General features: G+C 35.7%; 4 protein-coding genes across 5 annotated transcripts in view; all 4 read right to left on the bottom strand.

Annotated features, from left to right (window-relative positions):
• Positions 1–1396: 1396 nt before the first annotated feature.
• On the bottom strand, positions 1397–5089 carry LOC107693931 (transcription cofactor vestigial-like protein 1). Of its 2 annotated transcripts, none has more exons than XM_016493489.1 (4): positions 4888–5089; positions 3712–3900; positions 3234–3638; positions 1397–2060 (listed from the first exon to the last, which is right to left on the bottom strand). In XM_016493489.1, the coding sequence occupies exons 2-4, from the start codon at positions 3893–3895 to the stop codon at positions 2017–2019; spliced, it is 633 nt and encodes a 210-aa protein (XP_016348975.1). In that variant the 5' UTR covers positions 3896–3900; positions 4888–5089; the 3' UTR covers positions 1397–2016. The 2 variants fall into 2 exon arrangements, with proteins under 2 accessions (XP_016348975.1, XP_016348976.1); XM_016493490.1 differs by having other exon boundaries at positions 3712–3896.
• An 84-nt stretch (positions 5090–5173) lies between these two features.
• htatsf1 (HIV-1 Tat specific factor 1) lies at positions 5174–11523 on the bottom strand. The gene is made up of 10 exons (XM_016493488.1): positions 11416–11523; positions 10805–10969; positions 10454–10688; positions 10320–10367; positions 9959–10113; positions 8960–9123; positions 8242–8338; positions 6300–6389; positions 6034–6171; positions 5174–5655 (listed from the first exon to the last, which is right to left on the bottom strand). Exons 2-10 carry the CDS (start codon positions 10967–10969, stop codon positions 5377–5379), a joined length of 1371 nt encoding a protein of 456 aa, XP_016348974.1. The 5' UTR covers positions 11416–11523; the 3' UTR covers positions 5174–5376.
• A 376-nt stretch (positions 11524–11899) lies between these two features.
• On the bottom strand, positions 11900–14656 carry LOC107693880 (adhesion G-protein coupled receptor G2-like). Its single transcript, XM_016493415.1, has 11 exons — positions 14628–14656; positions 14401–14536; positions 14269–14305; positions 14076–14179; positions 13639–13760; positions 13219–13487; positions 13017–13122; positions 12617–12897; positions 12439–12540; positions 12199–12363; positions 11900–12119 (listed from the first exon to the last, which is right to left on the bottom strand). Exons 1-11 carry the CDS (start codon positions 14654–14656, stop codon positions 12070–12072), a joined length of 1401 nt encoding a protein of 466 aa, XP_016348901.1. The 3' UTR covers positions 11900–12069.
• A 690-nt stretch (positions 14657–15346) lies between these two features.
• The window catches only part of LOC107693879 (uncharacterized), a 9421-nt gene continuing 7750 nt past the window's right edge, over positions 15347–17017 (bottom strand). Inside the window, exons 16-18 of the mRNA XM_016493414.1 lie at positions 16291–16397; positions 15570–15774; positions 15347–15356 (exon numbers count right to left, since the gene is read on the bottom strand). Coding sequence (XP_016348900.1) covers positions 15347–15356; positions 15570–15774; positions 16291–16397 — 322 coding nt within the window. The remainder of the gene's footprint in view (positions 15357–15569; positions 15775–16290; positions 16398–17017) is intronic.

Here is a 17017-nt window from a genome sequence, read left to right as displayed (position 1 = left end):
TTCCCTGCCATTCTATATGTGGTAAGTTGTCACAACAGAAATTGCCATTAAACAACCTCTCATATGGTCTATTTAATGATTTAATAATGAAATAACTGTTTAATTAAATGTTAACATTATGAATTTGCAAAAATGTAATATATATATATATATATATATATATATATATAAAATATAATATATATATATATATATATATATATATATATATATATATATATAACATGTGTATATTATTAAATGTATACTAAATAACTGTAATACAAATACAAATATTACATTTATATTTATGTAAAAAATGTTTATTTATATTTATTTGTAATTTAAAACACAGGACAACTTGAGTCTATCTAGTATGTTTCCCAGTACATATGAAGCTATTAATATGCTGACCTAAGATAAATTATTTATCATTTTGCTCTAATTTTTGAAAAATTAGCAGAAGTTGCATTTAGTGGCTCTCTGTGCGTAGTTATGCCGCTTTAAGGTTTGTGGGCAGCCTGTGACTTTCTTCTCCTAGTCTCCCAAAGTGTTATTAGCAGTAATAACTGTTTTGTTGAAATGTGGGAGTAAGAGAGTGTGAAAAGCCATCCTCACGTGCATGTTCATACCCCACATCCCCTGAATACATGCACAGCGGAGAGTGCTGTTGAAGCTAAGCATGTAGGAGGACACCTGTGGTGTGGGGATCTCATATATCTATGAATGACTGAGTGGGAGACAAATCCTTTGGCACCGTTGCTCAGCAGACACTGTCTCCCACTTCTGAACTTTTAAACAGAGGCATGTGACGTTACTTTGCAGAGATGTGTGGGCAGTCTTGATGTACAGTTCCGAGTCCTGAGTAGCCTCAAAGAAATGTCTCCTTTAATGCAAATCAATGCTTTGAGCAGGAGATACAGAATGCAACTGACTTTTTTCTTTATAATTTTGTAATTGTCTTTAAAAATCTCTGAATTAAACAAGCTGAAAGCCAAATCTAACATGCCAATGAACAACAGATAGTCAAGGAGTTGAAATCAAAATCCTAAAAATTGAATTAATATAAAGTATAAATGAAAAACAAAAAGAAAAATTTAAATTTATAACTGCAAACCTGCTGAAAATCAAATGTCTAAATGTGTAAAGTATGTACAAAAGGACAATTTTCATGTAGGATTTATTAAACAAAGGGTCACCTGTCTATTCATACTGAAAATAAGACTATTGTATACTGTTCTTGAAAATAATTGAGGAAACTTATCATTGTGCAAAGCCTTTAGCTGTTTTGTCATACTCATACATCAAAAGTGAGGGCTTGTGACAGGGAAATACATCACTGCTTGAGGGAAAAAGTGTAAAGCAGGTTTTGCAAACATGTTTAAGGTTTGTAAAGATGAAGTCCAATATCATTTGAACAGTTTTAAAGAAATTTATTTTTGGTTTGCTCATGTGAGTTCACTTTTACCATTGCATCAGCTTTACTTGGCCTTCTGTGTAACCTGATCTAGAGACTTGACACACTTGTTGATGAGGTTTTGAAGGGTTGTTCATCCCTCAAGGTATGAAAGAGAAAAGTTTCATTTAAAAAGTAAATTTAATGAATATATTTCTTGACAAATGACAATATAGTTTTTGCATTGGGAAAATTATGGTCTATAGTAATAATATTAATGTTCAAAACACAGAATACTATACACAAAGAAAGTTTGGTAAAACTATAAATGTATTACAAATCATATAAATAGATTTTAAACCTCATTCACCCATTAAACAGCTAAGAGAAGTGAACTCTTTGCAGTCAGGTATTCTCACTTATGACCTACTACAAGATAGCTTATGCACATGCTCACAGGCTAAATCAAGCAATTACCTGCCATTCATCGCTGAGGAATGTCTGACAACATGAATATAATGGTTTGAGTCACTCTTCCAGGTGACCAAAAACCACAGCATTCTTAAGCTTACATAATAATGCAAACACAGACAGTCTTGTGCTGAAAATATATTTTCGTCATAGAGCCAGAGATCGCTTCTTCAATACCAGTACAAATCCTTACTGATTTCTGACACAGGCACACCTGAAAAACACAAGATGATCACAAATAAATAGTTTATCACCACCTACACAGAGAAGCAGCCAGAGACTCACCGCGCCTTCAAAAAAATCCAACTGAGGTGCGTAGACCAAAAAAGGTTTCCCAAAGGTGAAGAGCTTGAAAAAAGTCCGCACACTCAAACATCTAGAACTAGAAGCCTAGTTCTAACACTGTTAGCTTGGCATTGAAAATGGTCAACATTTGACCGAAACGTTTGCCTTGTTTCATTCAGTAAATTGCTTATATTGTTCTCATCTCGCTTGTGATGCTTTGATGTTTGAGTGTGCGGACTTTTTTCAAGCTCTTCACCACCTAAACAAACACTTCATTTATGCACTGCAAGTCAGTCTGCATTCCGAATATGCATACTTCCCTTCTATATGTAGGCGAAACAGAATGTGCATGTGAAAAGAATAGAATGTCCCATTTCACAGTATTCATAAAACAGTAGACAAAACGTGTCTGGATGACTTATTACTTGACTTAAAGGGATAGTTCACCCACAAATGCAAATTCTGTCATCATTTACTCACCCTCAAGTTGTTCCAAACCTTTCTTCTGCTGAACACGAAAGAAGATATTTTGAAAAATGTGGGTAACCACAAACAGTTTTTGGTCTCCAACATTGACTTCTATAGTATTTTTCACATACTATGGAAGTCAACGGGGACCAGCAACTATTTGGTTACCCACATTCTTCGAAGTATGTTCTTTTATGTTCAATCTAAAAGAAACTCACAGGTTTGGAACAACTTGAGGGTGAGTAAATTATGACAGAATTTTCATCTGTGGGTGAACTAGCCCTCTAAATAGATGACTTTATATTAAATAGAACGCACTTTTTTTTAACTGTCGCGAAGAAGCTCCACGTATGCGAATTCTATGGAATACTGGATTCTGATTGGTCAATCGCAGCATTTAGCGGTTGTCCATGGCAAATACTGTTCATCAGATTATTACAAATCTCCCGTATCACACCGCGGACTCAACACTCTCTCGTTTCAAACCCCTTCAGGATAATAGTCTGATCACTTTGTCTTGGTTTGTGTTCATTACTAGCTGACTGTTCATTATTCTTTACTGAACAATTCATTGATTTCCTTGCACTTGCATTAAATACATTTTTGCGCAAACAGTTAGCAATGGCATGATTACCTGAATCTAGGCCTATCCTGCTTCCATCCTTAAAGGTCGTCCCAGAATTCCACTCTGGTCTGGTTTCTGATTTTGAGAAGGGCGAGATCATGATGCCCCCTGTTGGCCGATCCATTTGTAACAGGTCCAGGTAAGAGCTGGCACTGCTCTCAGCAGCCATGGGCTGTTGGTAGAGTATTTGAGGCAGTTCGAAGGCTGTGCCCTGTCTGGGTGGACATGGCCAGAGGGACGAGGAGGAGGAGGATGATGATGATGATGGTGACAGTACTGAAGGATTCACAATATCTCCCTGGGATGGAGGTGGAGGTTTCATGGTTATCAACTGGGCCAGATTTGAGGAGCCGGAAGAGTGTGTGGACTTAGACCATGTTAGACCAGAAGAAGCCCATGATGATGAGGGAACATCTGGGACAAGAAACGCATTAGATAGATAGATAGATAGATAGATAGATAGATAGATGGATGCACATTAACGCACCAGATTTGGGAATCCTATTGCTGTCCTTGGCTTTAGTACTGAGGTCTTTTGGTGTGGTTGCTTTATTCAGGGCACGGAAGAAGTGCTCATCCACTGCAGCGTTGATGTCACCTTGATAGTATGTAAAGAGCTGAGGAGGATCTTTACACTCCTCTGAGTGCTTTAACACTCTGTCCGCCATCATCCTGACTTAGGAATACAACATAGATGGGTTATTTTACATTTTGTCTTTATTCTCTCTCATATTTTACATTGAAAAGCAATTTACTGTCCTACACATTAAAATAAATAAAATAGGAAACACTGTCATAAGTCATAACACAATTCTTTGAATGAGTGAATTCTGGAAGAACATCAAAGATTTCTCATTAACACTTTCTTATGTATCTTACAACATTAACCCTAATACAATGATTTTCTGCAAGACACTAAACAATTAAATGTATATAAATATTAGCACTACATTTTTTCAAGCATTTGTAATTTCACAACCTTGAGTACAAGGATTGGATTATTAAACTGTAAAAATGTTGTTTTTCACAAATATTAAGCACAACGGTTTTCAACATTAATAGCAATGCTTCTTATGCACCAAATCTGCATATTAGACTAATTTCTGAAGTATCATGTGACACTGAATATTTGAGAAATGACTGCTGAAAATTCACAGGAATGATCTACATTTTAAAATATATTACAATAGAAAACGCCTATTTTAAATTGTATTGCATGAATTTTACATTACCCGTAGCCTTGGTGAGCATAAAAGACTTCTCTCAACAACATTAAACAAACCCAACCAACCCCAAAAGATAAAAAGTAGTGTATACTACAATTTATGAATGTAGCTTGAGATGGCAGTGCAGTTTATTCATATTAAACCTCATCCAACAAAAATGCTTAAAAGAAAAATCTTATCAAAACTGGCTATACAAAATCCTTGAGGGAGAAAACTAAATTAATTATAATAATTATAATTAATAGAAATAAGCTCTTATTTATTCTAGAAATAAACATGCAACATAAAAAACAGGTAAAAAGTAAAAAAAATTAATCCACACTTCTAAAGGGAAACAAGTTATACTGCTCCTACTTAAACTTCAAGCACTCCTTTCTCAAATTGAAACAGGATTTTAATTGCATTCACAAATGAATTCAAAACCCCAAACTGCTTACCAAACTGAATCCAGCCAACATCCAGCCACCGATCATACTAAAACAAAACGAATGTGATACTACGTGCAGGAGGTAATCTTCTTTACTTGTGCACTGAAAAATGCACCCGAGCGAGTTGAACAAGGTCTCTCAAACAGATAAACCACAGCTGTCATTAGGCTTACATGGAACTAACTACACTTAAGGAAACTGCTTGTTTTTTGTTCCCATATAAACCAAAGATCTTGTTAGTGAGCGACGTTACGAATGAACATCTTTTTCATGAAAGCAAGAAACAATGACGAGGTCACAAAATGTTTTTTACTATAAAACTATTAACAGATGTTCAAATTGATTCAATGACACACATTAGCACAAAGGACTGGGGGGGGGGAGATATGGTGAAATGCAGACATGTCATGGGAATAAACAATTAAAAGAAAACACTGTAAATTAGTGTGAAGATGTTTTAGCAAGAGACATTAAACAAGTCCTCTTTTCTCTCAACATCTACGCATCCTCATTATCACTTCCTGCTAAACTGCTATCGGTCGACGCTACTCCTTCTTCCTCCTCCTCCTTCTCATCTTTCCCCTCCTGTGGTTTTGCGGTGCTTTCGTTTGCATGTTCCCCTTGTCGAGTCTGTTCTGCTGCTTCTTGTGTGCTGGAATTTTGTTGTTCAGCTGCTTTTGAAGGGTCCGCTTTAGCTTCGACAGACGCACTCTCGTTACTCAGGAAAGAACCCCAGGCTTTCAGTCTCTCTTCTCGTTCTCGTGAGGTTTCCTCAACCTGGGTGACCAGAGACAAAATGTGAGACAAAGAAAAATAAGCAGAGAACAGAAATGATCAATTTTAATCATTTTGTTGGGAGAGTCTGCCTAGCATGTTTTTTTTTTACTCAAATGTAATAACTTTCCTTTTCCCCATAAGACTACTGGATAGTGTTAAACAACAGCCAAATAGCTACTTAGGGACTGTTTTGGCAAACCTGCATTCAGTAACACACACTTTACATGATAGAGCAAATTCCTGATTGATAATCTAATGTCCCTCTCTACATTTTCTCTCTTCAAACATCCCATTTCATTCAGAAAATATCAGATTGAGGAAGTAAAATGGCTTGCAAACAGCAAATCATGATGGCTTTAAATAGGCCAAGTATTTTACCTGGTAGTCAGTTACACCATCCCACAGCTGTGCTGATAGTTTCTTCCCACCAAACCAGCGTCCATTCAGAGCCGTCTGACACATGTCTGCCTCTTCAGGTTCTTTAAAAGCCACGGATGCCACTCCATCAGGGTGCCTCTGATTTCCATGGAAAAAGCAAAGAGTATAGTGTTAGAAATGACAGAGAGAGAGAGACATTTGAATGGTCATTGACTTTAAATACAACTAAGTTTTATTATATTAATTGTGGACAGGAGAGGACTTACATCAAAGATGATGACCTTCTTCACTTGCCCAAACTTCTCACATTCTGTCCGTAGATCATCTCTGTACTCATTCAGAACCAACGGATCCTCCTGCATGAGACATAGGGTGCAGCTCTTCAACACATTGTCAATCAAAAGTATGAACACATTTGACTTAATTTATATTGCTCATTAATTAAAAATAAAAAAAAATAAAAACTAAACTGGTAACACTTTAGTATACGGACCAATTCTCACTATTAAACTAGCTACTTATTAACATGCCTATTATTAACGTATTGGCTGTTTATTAATACTTATAAAGCACATTTTCTGCATGACCATATTCTACATCCCTAATCCTACCCAATATCTAAACTTAACAACTACCTTACTAACTATTAATAAGCAGCAAATTAGGAGTTTGAAGCAAAAGTCTTAGTTGATGATTTGTTAGTAGCGAGAATTGTAAAATAAAGTGTGACCTAAAAAACAGATTTAAAGGCTTATGGTTAAACGATTGAAATTAACATAATTAACATTAACATGAAAAATATAAATTGTGCCTAACTGGTACTAAAATAAAAAAAAATATATTAAAAAAATGAAATGGATGAGGTTTGACTGATTTTTGAATGTCCAGAGTGCGCAGAGCTGAAATCTAGCAAAGGATAGCAACTTTGAAGAACCCCCCCTTTCCTTTGCTTGATGCTAATCTGCGGTGATTGGTCCGATTGGTCTAATTTCCATTGCATCATGCCTGATAAAGCAGCGTTTGTGAGCACAGTGCTGCTTTGTGTACAGCGTTACCAAGTGGGCGGGCAATATGCTAATGTTTCATGCTGAAGTCAACATGAAACGGCTTGGGATTTGTTTTAAAAACGACTCGTTTCAATGATTCAGAGTCGACTCTTTCTTTTGAGAGACAATAACTTTATACACGGTGCACTTTCAGATTTAAAACTCTGCAGGATGTTTTCATTCACTTAGAGCTGTGTTACACACTGCATGAAAGGTAATTTTCAAAAATCCGTAATAGGGGCACTTTAATACTCGTGTTAAATTTATTATTCTAGTTAGTACGTTACTGTTTAAGGGGCTGGTAAGGTTTTTAAAGTTATTAGTCTCTTATGCTCTCCAAGGCTGCATTCATTTGATCAAAAATATAGCAAATACAATAAAAACAGTAACATTGTGAAAAATGATTACAATTACAATTTGAATCATTGCACTAGTCTTTAGTGTCACATGATCCTTCAGAAATCTTTCTAATAAGCTGATTTACTGCTCAAGAAACATCTCTTATTATCAATGCTTAAAACAGTAGTGCTGCTTAATATTTTTGCGGAAACCATAAACATTTTCTCATAAATTCTTTGATGCATAGAAACAGCATTTAATTGCGGAGTTGAGTTTATTTGTCAAGTTAAAATATTAACTTCGTAAAAATAAACCTTACTTACTCCAAACGTTTGAACGATAGTGTGTACTGTATGTAGTTTATCTCAGACTTAAATTATTTATAATCGAGGCCTATATTATTTACAGTTGCATCACATACATAGTTTTAGTTAGATACTTAAATTTAGCAATTTAAGTATCAGTCTCATTCATTAAACAATTAATAGTCACAGAAATCAAGACGATGTGTGAACTGCAGATCCACACCTGCATTCCTGCTCTCATCTGACCCTTTAGGTTGCACCTACTTCAGGAATGCAGACAGACCAGCTGTGAGATGTTCACCGCTGCTACAGAGAAACTAAACAATGCCACATCTCTAAACTGTTGCTAATCAAGAGCATTATTGTAATTAACTTCATACATCATGAAGTTATTCTGAACTGTAAAAAGGCATTCAGTGTAAAGTGTTGCCAACAAAATGTTCATCTATTCACTAACATCTGTAGTATGTTCCAGTGTGTTTGTGGGTGTGCCAGCATGTTTTGTGATTAACTCTTGCCTCAAAGTCACTGGGATGAAACATGTTTTGGATGATGACGACTTTTTCATGCCTTTTTCGAGTTTCCGCAACTTTCTGCGGCCTCCAGTCCAGCTGCCTGTTAATTATAAATTCCAAAAATATCAGTCATAGCTATAGCAACACAAAACATATGGTGATTAGGCAGAGCATTGTTGCACAATGCGTCCGAATCAACTATATAGAGCTGCAGGAGTCAGTCTGAACCAGTGGCGGCTCGTCAGGGGAGGCACAGCTTCCCCATAATTTTGAGGTGAAAATGGGAGGAGGACGATTTAATGATAATAAAAATCACAATTCATGTCTCAGAATGTGTATTTTTTGTTTGTAATTTCCTTTTAAGCAGGGATGGATGTTTGCTTCAAGTGATAGGCCAGGTAAGTTAAATTATATTATCTTGCTGTATGTCGTTTTCTTTACGTTTTCTGTCTAAAAGCAACCAAAAAGCCAATTTAAAGTGGTTAAGCAAATAATAATAATAATAATAATAATAATAATAATAATAATAATAATAATAATAATAATAATAATAATAATAATAATAATAATAATAATAATAATAATAATAATAATAATAATAATAATAATAATAATAATAATAATAATAATAATAATCGGCAGGGATCCCAGACCAATACAATTAGTGTGCCTCCTCTATTTTAAAACCCACGAGCCGCCACTGGTCTGAACAGGTTCTTACTTTTGTTGCTGCTGGAGCTTTTTACGGTATTCTTTGTTCTTTTTCTTCTTCTTGCTGGCATCATATTGTCCTTTGAGCTCGAATCGCGCTGCTTCCACATGCAGCTGGTAGCCCCGAATCTCTGTCTCATCCAAAAGCCGCACGGCAAGAGCTACAGACTCTTTCTGCAAGGAATTATAAAATAATGAAAACATTTGTCTACAAATTATATAAACACACATGTAAACAGTGTTAAAGAGATTACAATGTTAATTTAAAATACAGCTGAAATAAAAAAAATGTTGCAACTAACTAAAACAGGTTTACTTTGAAGTACTAAATTACTACAATGAAAAATAAAGCTAAATAGAAATGTGTGTGTGTGTGTGTATATATAAACATACAAATAAAAACAACAAAAGCAAGCACATAACAAAATTACTAAAACAAACTAAATTTAAAATGGACATAAAAATCAAATTAAAAATATTAATAAATATTTTAATAGTATATAAATAATAGTAAAATAGCATTGAATGTAAAGTAAGTGTTTTTATTTTACACACACACACACACATACATATATATAGAATATCTATAACTTTTATGTTGTGTTCTGGTCATTTAGACCCAGTGAGGGTTTTTTTTTTCCTGAAAATGCTAGTTAATGTTATCAAATTGGACTAAACCTGACTTTGCTCACACAGGGTATAACAACTTTTTTCACTGTTACACTGCCAGGCCTGTCAGTTTCTTGTTAAGCAGTGAACTTCTTTTCTTTCAATTAGCACACGTTTTACATTTCTTTTCGGAGCTTAATTGAATATAGACCTCTGAGCTTATGCATCTTATTTTTTTGAATAAACACTGGCAAAAATATCCACATATAATGCTCTTTTACTCATAAACTAAGATGCATAAGCACAGATCAATGTTGCCTACGATCAATCAATTTCATTCAAGATTTTCAGCACAGCACAAGGGATAAATAAACTTGATCGTAGTATTACAATGACCAACCTTCAGGTAGCAGCAAAGTCCATCTCCTTTTTGGTTTCCGTCCTTGTCCTTGTAGAGCTTGATTTTATACTCTTCTGTGATAGGATCACACATGATAATTCCACATTTGGACATGACCTCCACAAACTCATCAGGAGTTATGTCTGGAGGAAGACCTAGAAGAGAGACACATTCATGGAAAGACATTTTGTGAGCCTAACTTTGGATTGACAGCTCTTATTTAAACCAGCCAAGTGATTTAAAAAACAGAAATGGCCAGTAGAGGGAGTCATACCAGTATTTACAACATGATACCAACTTCATATCAAAATTATAAACAAATAGTAATCTACTGTAATCTAAAAATTGGGAAAATATTTACCTGTCACATAAACATTGGTGTTTTTGTCCTTTTCAACTTCAAACCATCCTGTAAAACACAACACACAATGTTTATTTGTTAACTAGAATACTTGGTAAAAAAAAATAAAAAACTGATAATGAATAATTTCTAACCTGGATCTGCTTTCCTCTTCTCTCCTTTCTGAGCTCCCTCCTTAGTTTTTTCCTGGTTTGAGCTCTCCTCCAGCTTCTTGGGTTCTTCTGGTTTCTTGGGTTCTTCTGGTTTCTTGGGCTCCTCTGGTTTGGCAGGGAGAAAGTCAGTGACAGGGACCGCAGCACTTGGATCAGGGGCCCCTTCCTCATTGAAGCCATAGTTTGCTTGATATGCTGCGATGAAATCATCATTTACCTATAAAGAAACAAATAACAAGTGAACCTTAATAGAGAACTTATTAATTAGCTCTGACCGGGTTATGAAAAAAGAATTGTTGAGTAAATGTAGTATTTTGTTTGGGAAGGAGAGACCTTTGGAAACCATGCTCTCTTTTCATGGTCCCAGTCGTACACAGTGCCGTCTTCTGGGTCGACGTATGTGTATGGATCTTCTCCAACCTCTCGCCTCTGTCCATACAGCTGCTGCAAACGGAGCTGCTCATGGAACTCTTTATTACCGTCTGAGTCCCTGCTCATCTACAGAAACCAAGATAAGACAGAGATACTTGAGACATTTAAATAAACCCTAAAACTAATAAAAATGACTAAAACACATAACAAAATTATTATATATATATATATATATAAAAAATATATATATTTAGAGTTATAAGGGGATTATAACTGGCAACCACACTGGAAATAAATGACTTGTGGGCGTTCAATATGAATTGCCGCTTCATTTGGCGCCTGTTATGAGTTCTCAATGTTTTCAGCTAAAACATCTTGATAGTTTTAATGATGAGAAAGACTGATGTGAACTGACCCATATCAATCCACGTATGATGTGACGAGTAAACACAGAGGTGCTTATTGGCTTATTTAGAGCCACAGCGCTATCTAGATTTAATATATGAGGTGAACAATAAGACATTTACTCTGTTTTAACATTTTAAATAAAGAATATAGTAAAATGAACCCACCGTTTCCAGTGCTGAGCCTCCAAAACGTACAAGCGTTGCACTTCCGAAGAACGTGCAAGTCCGCCGATATGCGTCTTCCGGAATGCAACTGACGGCCGCACATGTGTAGTTCCTCTTCCTAAGGTCCCTTTTGCAGTACTAAGTCTATGTTTTTCATTCAAATTAACTTGTTAGACTTGAAAGATTTATTTAGACCTTAAAGATTTATTAAGGGAACGTGTTGATTATTTCACAAAAATGCCACATCTCCTCAAACAAATTATACATTTGTATACATCATTTAAATATTTAATGTTGACACAGGAATAGGTGCATAGGCTACTAGTATAGTAACTCCCAATCAAGTCAGATTTATATAATTTTTGTTCAACATACCTTTTCTTGATTATACTATTATTTCATGAAACAATGTTAGGGTATAATGTAATATGATCTGAGGAATCAGTTTTCTACATGTTTATTCACTAATTTTTTAAGAGCGGCATTTTAAAATGGAAAGTTACCAGAAAAATGTGTGCTTCAGTACAGAGCAACAAACAAAAACAGTCACATTTATGTTGGGTAGATATCTGTGTCAAATCCATTCTTCCATGGCCTTGAAGGAAACTGAAGCCCACTTGCTGTGGCAGGAGATGTATCATATGGAAGAACCATCTATCCTGTTCTGGCTCTTGGTATTACCAAACTGTTTTCATATACACATCCTATCACAGGAAAAGTTAAGACAAGAAAACATAAAAGATTTGAACCTTATAGCAATTTATCATATTGGCAATGTCTTACCAAGGTCGGGTCTTGTGATAGTCATTTGATGTTGACTGGACTCTAAGGAAACCGTTGAGCTCTGAGTTGAATTAGACTTGATGGATCTCACAGATGCCATGAAAGGAAACGTATTTGGTGGATTGGGTTTGTGTTTGGGAACCACAGTTGCAGTTTGGCTCCATTCTGAAAACAATCAAGAAGTTAGCATTTGTGTTTTCCAAGATTGTTAAGGTTGCAAGAAAGAAATTTGTGCTTTACCAGAGTATTCCTGCAGCTTGAAAGCTCCACAACATAAATGTATTCTCCATTGCTTGCGTACGTTTTCCTTCATGAGACAATGGAACACAAAAATAAAGAAACCTGGAACAAATCACAACATATTAATGGATTGGATGCTAAAACTGAATCTAAATGAATTGTATGTGCTCTTTCTCACCTTGAAGACTGTTCAGTATGGAGAACAGGTAGAGGAGGAACACTTTAACAGGACCCCAAGCGAGAAAAGCCACAGACCAGGTGAGACCCAATAAGAAGGTAAGGCTCGCCACAGCCCGCAGGTCTTTCAAGATCCCATTTTGGGTGCCGGCCGGTTGATTGACTTGCATGTTTCGGATCTGGATCAGAACCACTAAGAAGATGGAGCCATTGCACAGCAGTATGAAGGCTATGTAGCTCACTACTGACACGTAGAAAACCACATCATTTTGCACCCAACAACTGAAAAAGATGAAATAATTCACTTTCATTTGACATGATGGTAATATAAAGTTATTTCTTATCTGTAGTGCTGTTCTGTCACGATTTTCATGAAAAATCAATCATCCAACTTCACTAACAACATTTCTGAATCATCCAGTGTCATCTGAGAATCACTCATGGTGTTCATGCCATATGCATCTCTCTTTATAGCCACCACCAAGCCACATATAATAAGTGGAATCCCTGTACAAAGACATAATGGATGTTAAATGGAGATAAATGAATGAATTGAAAACATAAATCTGTCTCTAAATGTCTAAATGATCTTAAATGTCTCACCCCAGCCAAGCAGGCAGAATTTCAAGATGTATGAGGGCACATACACATTGAAAACTTTAACCAAAGCAAAGTACATATTCACAGCCCCTAAGCCCATCCAGGTAAAGGAAGTCAGTAGGAAATAGTGTAAGGTCACCGCCACAGCAATGCACAGGCCATAGATGCCAAAAGAAGAAATCCAGGAGTTCAGCAGGAACACCAGGTTCAGTCCCAGTAACGCAAGAGACAGATTCAACAGAATTTTGGATGGGTAGTCTCTTCTTAACTTCCTATTAAGATGCAAAGCATCAAAGTTAATGGCAAAGCAATGTAACATGAAAAATGACTTATAAAATGTACATTTTCTTGTAAATTTTGAACAGATGTATTACAAGTACGCTGTATTGCCATATATAAACATCAATTTTAGATATATCTTACTCTAAAAGGGTGTATGTTAGCACTGTGATCCCAAGAAAGCATGAAGACACACCACAGCCCATGTATGTAATAAGAGTGAGGATTTGCTCATTCTTCTCATCAATGGGAGTTCTGGACACATCCTTAAATTAAAAAAAATAACAAAATCATGACTTAATACATATTATTGAGGCCAATTATTCAATGCATAAATACTAGCTTCTCTATTTTTTTTCTATTCTATCTGTTTTCTTTTTATTTATTATATAATAAAAAAAAACCTTGCTACATATACTGCGTTAAGCTAACTTACACTTGTTATAGCACTTGCGTATCATTGCTCTTTTGTTGATTTTGATTGCTTCCATTCCACCTTTGGATAAAAGCGTCTGCTAAATGACTAAATGTAAATGTATAAGTAATTGTAATTGAGTATCAAACACAGAATCGTGTCGTACCAGCAGCACTCCAAAGTGGGTCATGTGGTCACACAGACAGGTTGTGTAATCACTGCTGCTATTATACGTCCAGCACCCCTTTGGATTCCATCCACCATATCCATCTAAAACAGGACATGCACAAACCCACCCACACATGAGATGTAGAATGTGAGAAGAAGAAGAATGTATTCATGTAGTCCAAGTGACTTGCCATTCTTATTGAAATCCCAGTAGACACACTGGACATCCTGGTCTTTCTGTTAAAGGTAAAGACAATTTAAAAATGATTTCTGCCAGTGTTTTTTAATTTTTCCTGGACATTACTAAGAACTACAGTGCTCACATTCTTAGTTGTTAGATGGTGCAGAGTGACAGCAATATATTCTTTTAGGTTTTCAATGCGTCCTGTGGCATTAGTCACACTTGCAGACACCACGTAAGTGTTCAGTCTTTTCCCATCTGGGTCATTCTGAGACAAACTCACAAATATATTGTGTCAAAATAATCTAACAGTGAGATAGACAAACTGTAAAATGAACATCTGCAACTAACAAAGTAAGATGAAGTCACCTTTGTTTGAAAGAGAGTCGGAACTCCATAAAACTGAAACTGAACACGGGGGCTGGTGTTGTTTACAATGGGGAATCGCTCTTGTATTTCAGAGGGCAGAGAAATGAAGGCCACTGTACCATCAAAAGGCTCCTGGTTGATATAAATCTATAGAAGAAAAGCATTTGTGTGATGATTTATATGATTCATTACATTATATTTTCTTAGGGCGAAAAAATATAAAACAGAAATCCAAACTTGTTCGCCAAATTTTGTCTGAAATATTCAATGATCAATACTTGATGATGCTTAATTTATTACATAAATTATATAAAAAAAGATTATAAATTAAATTTTAAATTATCATAAAAACGATTACATAAATAATAAATTTTATATTATTATATTATTATATTATATTATATTATATATTATAAAGTCTATCCCCAAACCTTTGAAAAGTAGTATATAAAAATAAAGTTCCACTAGTTTCATGAAGGTGCTGTGCACTCACCTCAGGGTTTAAGCCTTTGTTAGTGGAAGAGACTCCAAAGGTAAGGTTGTGAAAATTTCCTTGGTCAATATTGACCACTGATATTGCTAAAGCAGGAGCTGTTAAGCTGACTGACTCCCCATTGGACCCTAACATCTGGTCTCCGACAGACTCTGTGATGTTCAGAATACTATACAAACACAGGGAGGGATGTTTTGTTTACATGGAAAGCCTGTAATTTTTTTTTTTACAGGAATCTGCCTGTAAAACCCGCACATCAACAGCAGACCTAATTTAATATATATTTACACACAATATATTTCACTGTTAACCACATAAATGAAAAATCATTTCCTATATTTGTTTGATTTTTATTACTTTTATTGTTTAATAAAAATCAAGCAAATATATTAAATGAACACTCAGAGTCACACACACACACACACACACACACACACACACACACACACCTGTTGGTGAAAGGCAGAAGGTTGCTGTCAGACTCCAGGATGTCAGATGTGATGTTGATGATGACCTCTCCCAGCAGAGGCGTGATCACGCTAACGTTAATCACATCGGCTAGTTTATCCAGTACCGTTGAGAGCTCGTACTCATCCAGATTTTTGTTCTCATGTATCAAGTCCTCAATCATGATCAGAATATCTTCTGCATTGTCTAATAGGAAAAATGCATAGGGATTGTTTTTAGGATGCGCCCATATAGATATTTGTATCATACAGAGGCTAATGTGTTAAAACAGATTCCTATCCACTTGTGTAAATTCAGTAAATTTCTGTTTACTTGAAAGGAAACAAATAACATCTGAAATGCTGAAAATTTCCTCACTCTCAGGCCATCCAAGATGTGTAGAGATTTGGAGAAATTTAGCATTACATAACCAGTGGGTCTTCTTTGTGTGTCACAAGATGTTAATTGATGGATTGTGTGGTAATTTGTGGATTATTGTGATGTTTTTGTCAGCTGTTTGGACTCTCATTCTGACGGCACCCATTCACTGCAGATGATCCATTGGTGAGCAAGTGATGAATGCTACATTTTTCCAAATCTGTTCCAATGAAGAAACAAACTCATCTACATATTGGATGGCCCGAGGGTGAGTACATTTTCAGCAAATTTCCATTTCTGGGTGAGCTATTCCTTTAACAGGAAGCTTGTGTATCTAATGTTCACCATTAGTGACTGTAATGTCCTCCAGGTCTGACACACTGTTGACCACAACCTGGCATTGCCCCAGGTCTGGAGATTTCCAAAGAGCTCCAACGTTTGCATCCAGAAGACTGTTTGGAGAGAAGGGTGAGAAGGTCACAATCAATAAACTTATCAAAGCATGACTTATTTGGATCACTTCCCCCCATTAACTATTGCAAACTGCTCAGAGCTGCTTGACTCCAAGATACACAACATTATATAATGCTGTTCAAGTTCAAGTCTCATCCATTTCATGGCTGTAAATAAACCTTGAAAGACTGGAACATTATGGAAACACAAGAGATTGCTTTCGCTCTGCAATGAAATCAATCATACAAACAGTTTGACATTAATAATACTACTATATGGTACATACATGTGATTAATTGGTTTACAGCAGCCCCTTCAAATATTATATCAGACAGCTTCCTCTTTTTAGAGTTAGTGAACAATAACCCAGTGGAGTCAAAAGATGTATAGGCAGATTTACAGGCTGTCCATCAATGTCTCATTATGTAGAACAGAAGTGGAAATGTTAAATGATTTCATGCAATTATTATATTTTGATTAAAGATGATGTGTGTAATTTCCATGCCACTAGTGGCACCAAACATACAGGTGCATCTCAATAAATTAGAATGTCGTGGAAAAGTTCATTTATTTCAGTAATTCAACTCAAATTGTGAAACTCGTGTATTAAATAAATTCA

Source organism: Sinocyclocheilus anshuiensis, unplaced genomic scaffold (genome assembly GCF_001515605.1).
Source record: "Sinocyclocheilus anshuiensis isolate Anshui unplaced genomic scaffold, SAMN03320099.WGS_v1.1 scaffold694, whole genome shotgun sequence".
Classification (NCBI taxonomy): domain Eukaryota; kingdom Metazoa; phylum Chordata; class Actinopteri; order Cypriniformes; family Cyprinidae; genus Sinocyclocheilus; species Sinocyclocheilus anshuiensis.
Note: the sequence above shows the minus strand (reverse complement) of the source record. Positions and strands in the feature narration are given on the sequence as shown.

Bases quoted from the DNA above. Each gene is read 5' to 3' on its own strand.
- LOC107693931 (XM_016493489.1), bottom strand. From the start codon at position 3,895: ATGATGGCGGACAGAGTGTTAAAGCACTCAGAGGAGTGTAAAGATCCT. The intron at 3,639-3,711 runs GTGCGTTAATGT...TTCTTGTCCCAG, and splicing joins CAATAGGATTCCCAAATCTG to ATGTTCCCTCATCATCATGG. The intron at 2,061-3,233 runs GTAATCATGCCA...TGTGTTTTTCAG, and splicing joins CAGGATAGGCCTAGATTCAG to GTGTGCCTGTGTCAGAAATC.
- htatsf1 (XM_016493488.1), bottom strand. From the start codon at position 10,969: ATGAGCAGGGACTCAGACGGTAATAAAGAGTTCCATGAGCAGCTCCGT. The intron at 6,390-8,241 runs GCAAGAGTTAAT...TGTCTCATGCAG, and splicing joins TTCATCCCAGTGACTTTGAG to GAGGATCCGTTGGTTCTGAA. The intron at 6,172-6,299 runs GTAAGTCCTCTC...CATGGAAATCAG, and splicing joins AGAAGGTCATCATCTTTGAT to AGGCACCCTGATGGAGTGGC.
- LOC107693880 (XM_016493415.1), bottom strand. From the start codon at position 14,656: ATGGAGTTCCGACTCTCTTTCAAACAAAG. The intron at 13,488-13,638 runs GTAAGATATATC...GCATCTTAATAG, and splicing joins CTAACATACACCCTTTTAGA to GAAGTTAAGAAGAGACTACC. The intron at 13,123-13,218 runs GTGAGACATTTA...GTCTTTGTACAG, and splicing joins ATTCTGCCTGCTTGGCTGGG to GGATTCCACTTATTATATGT.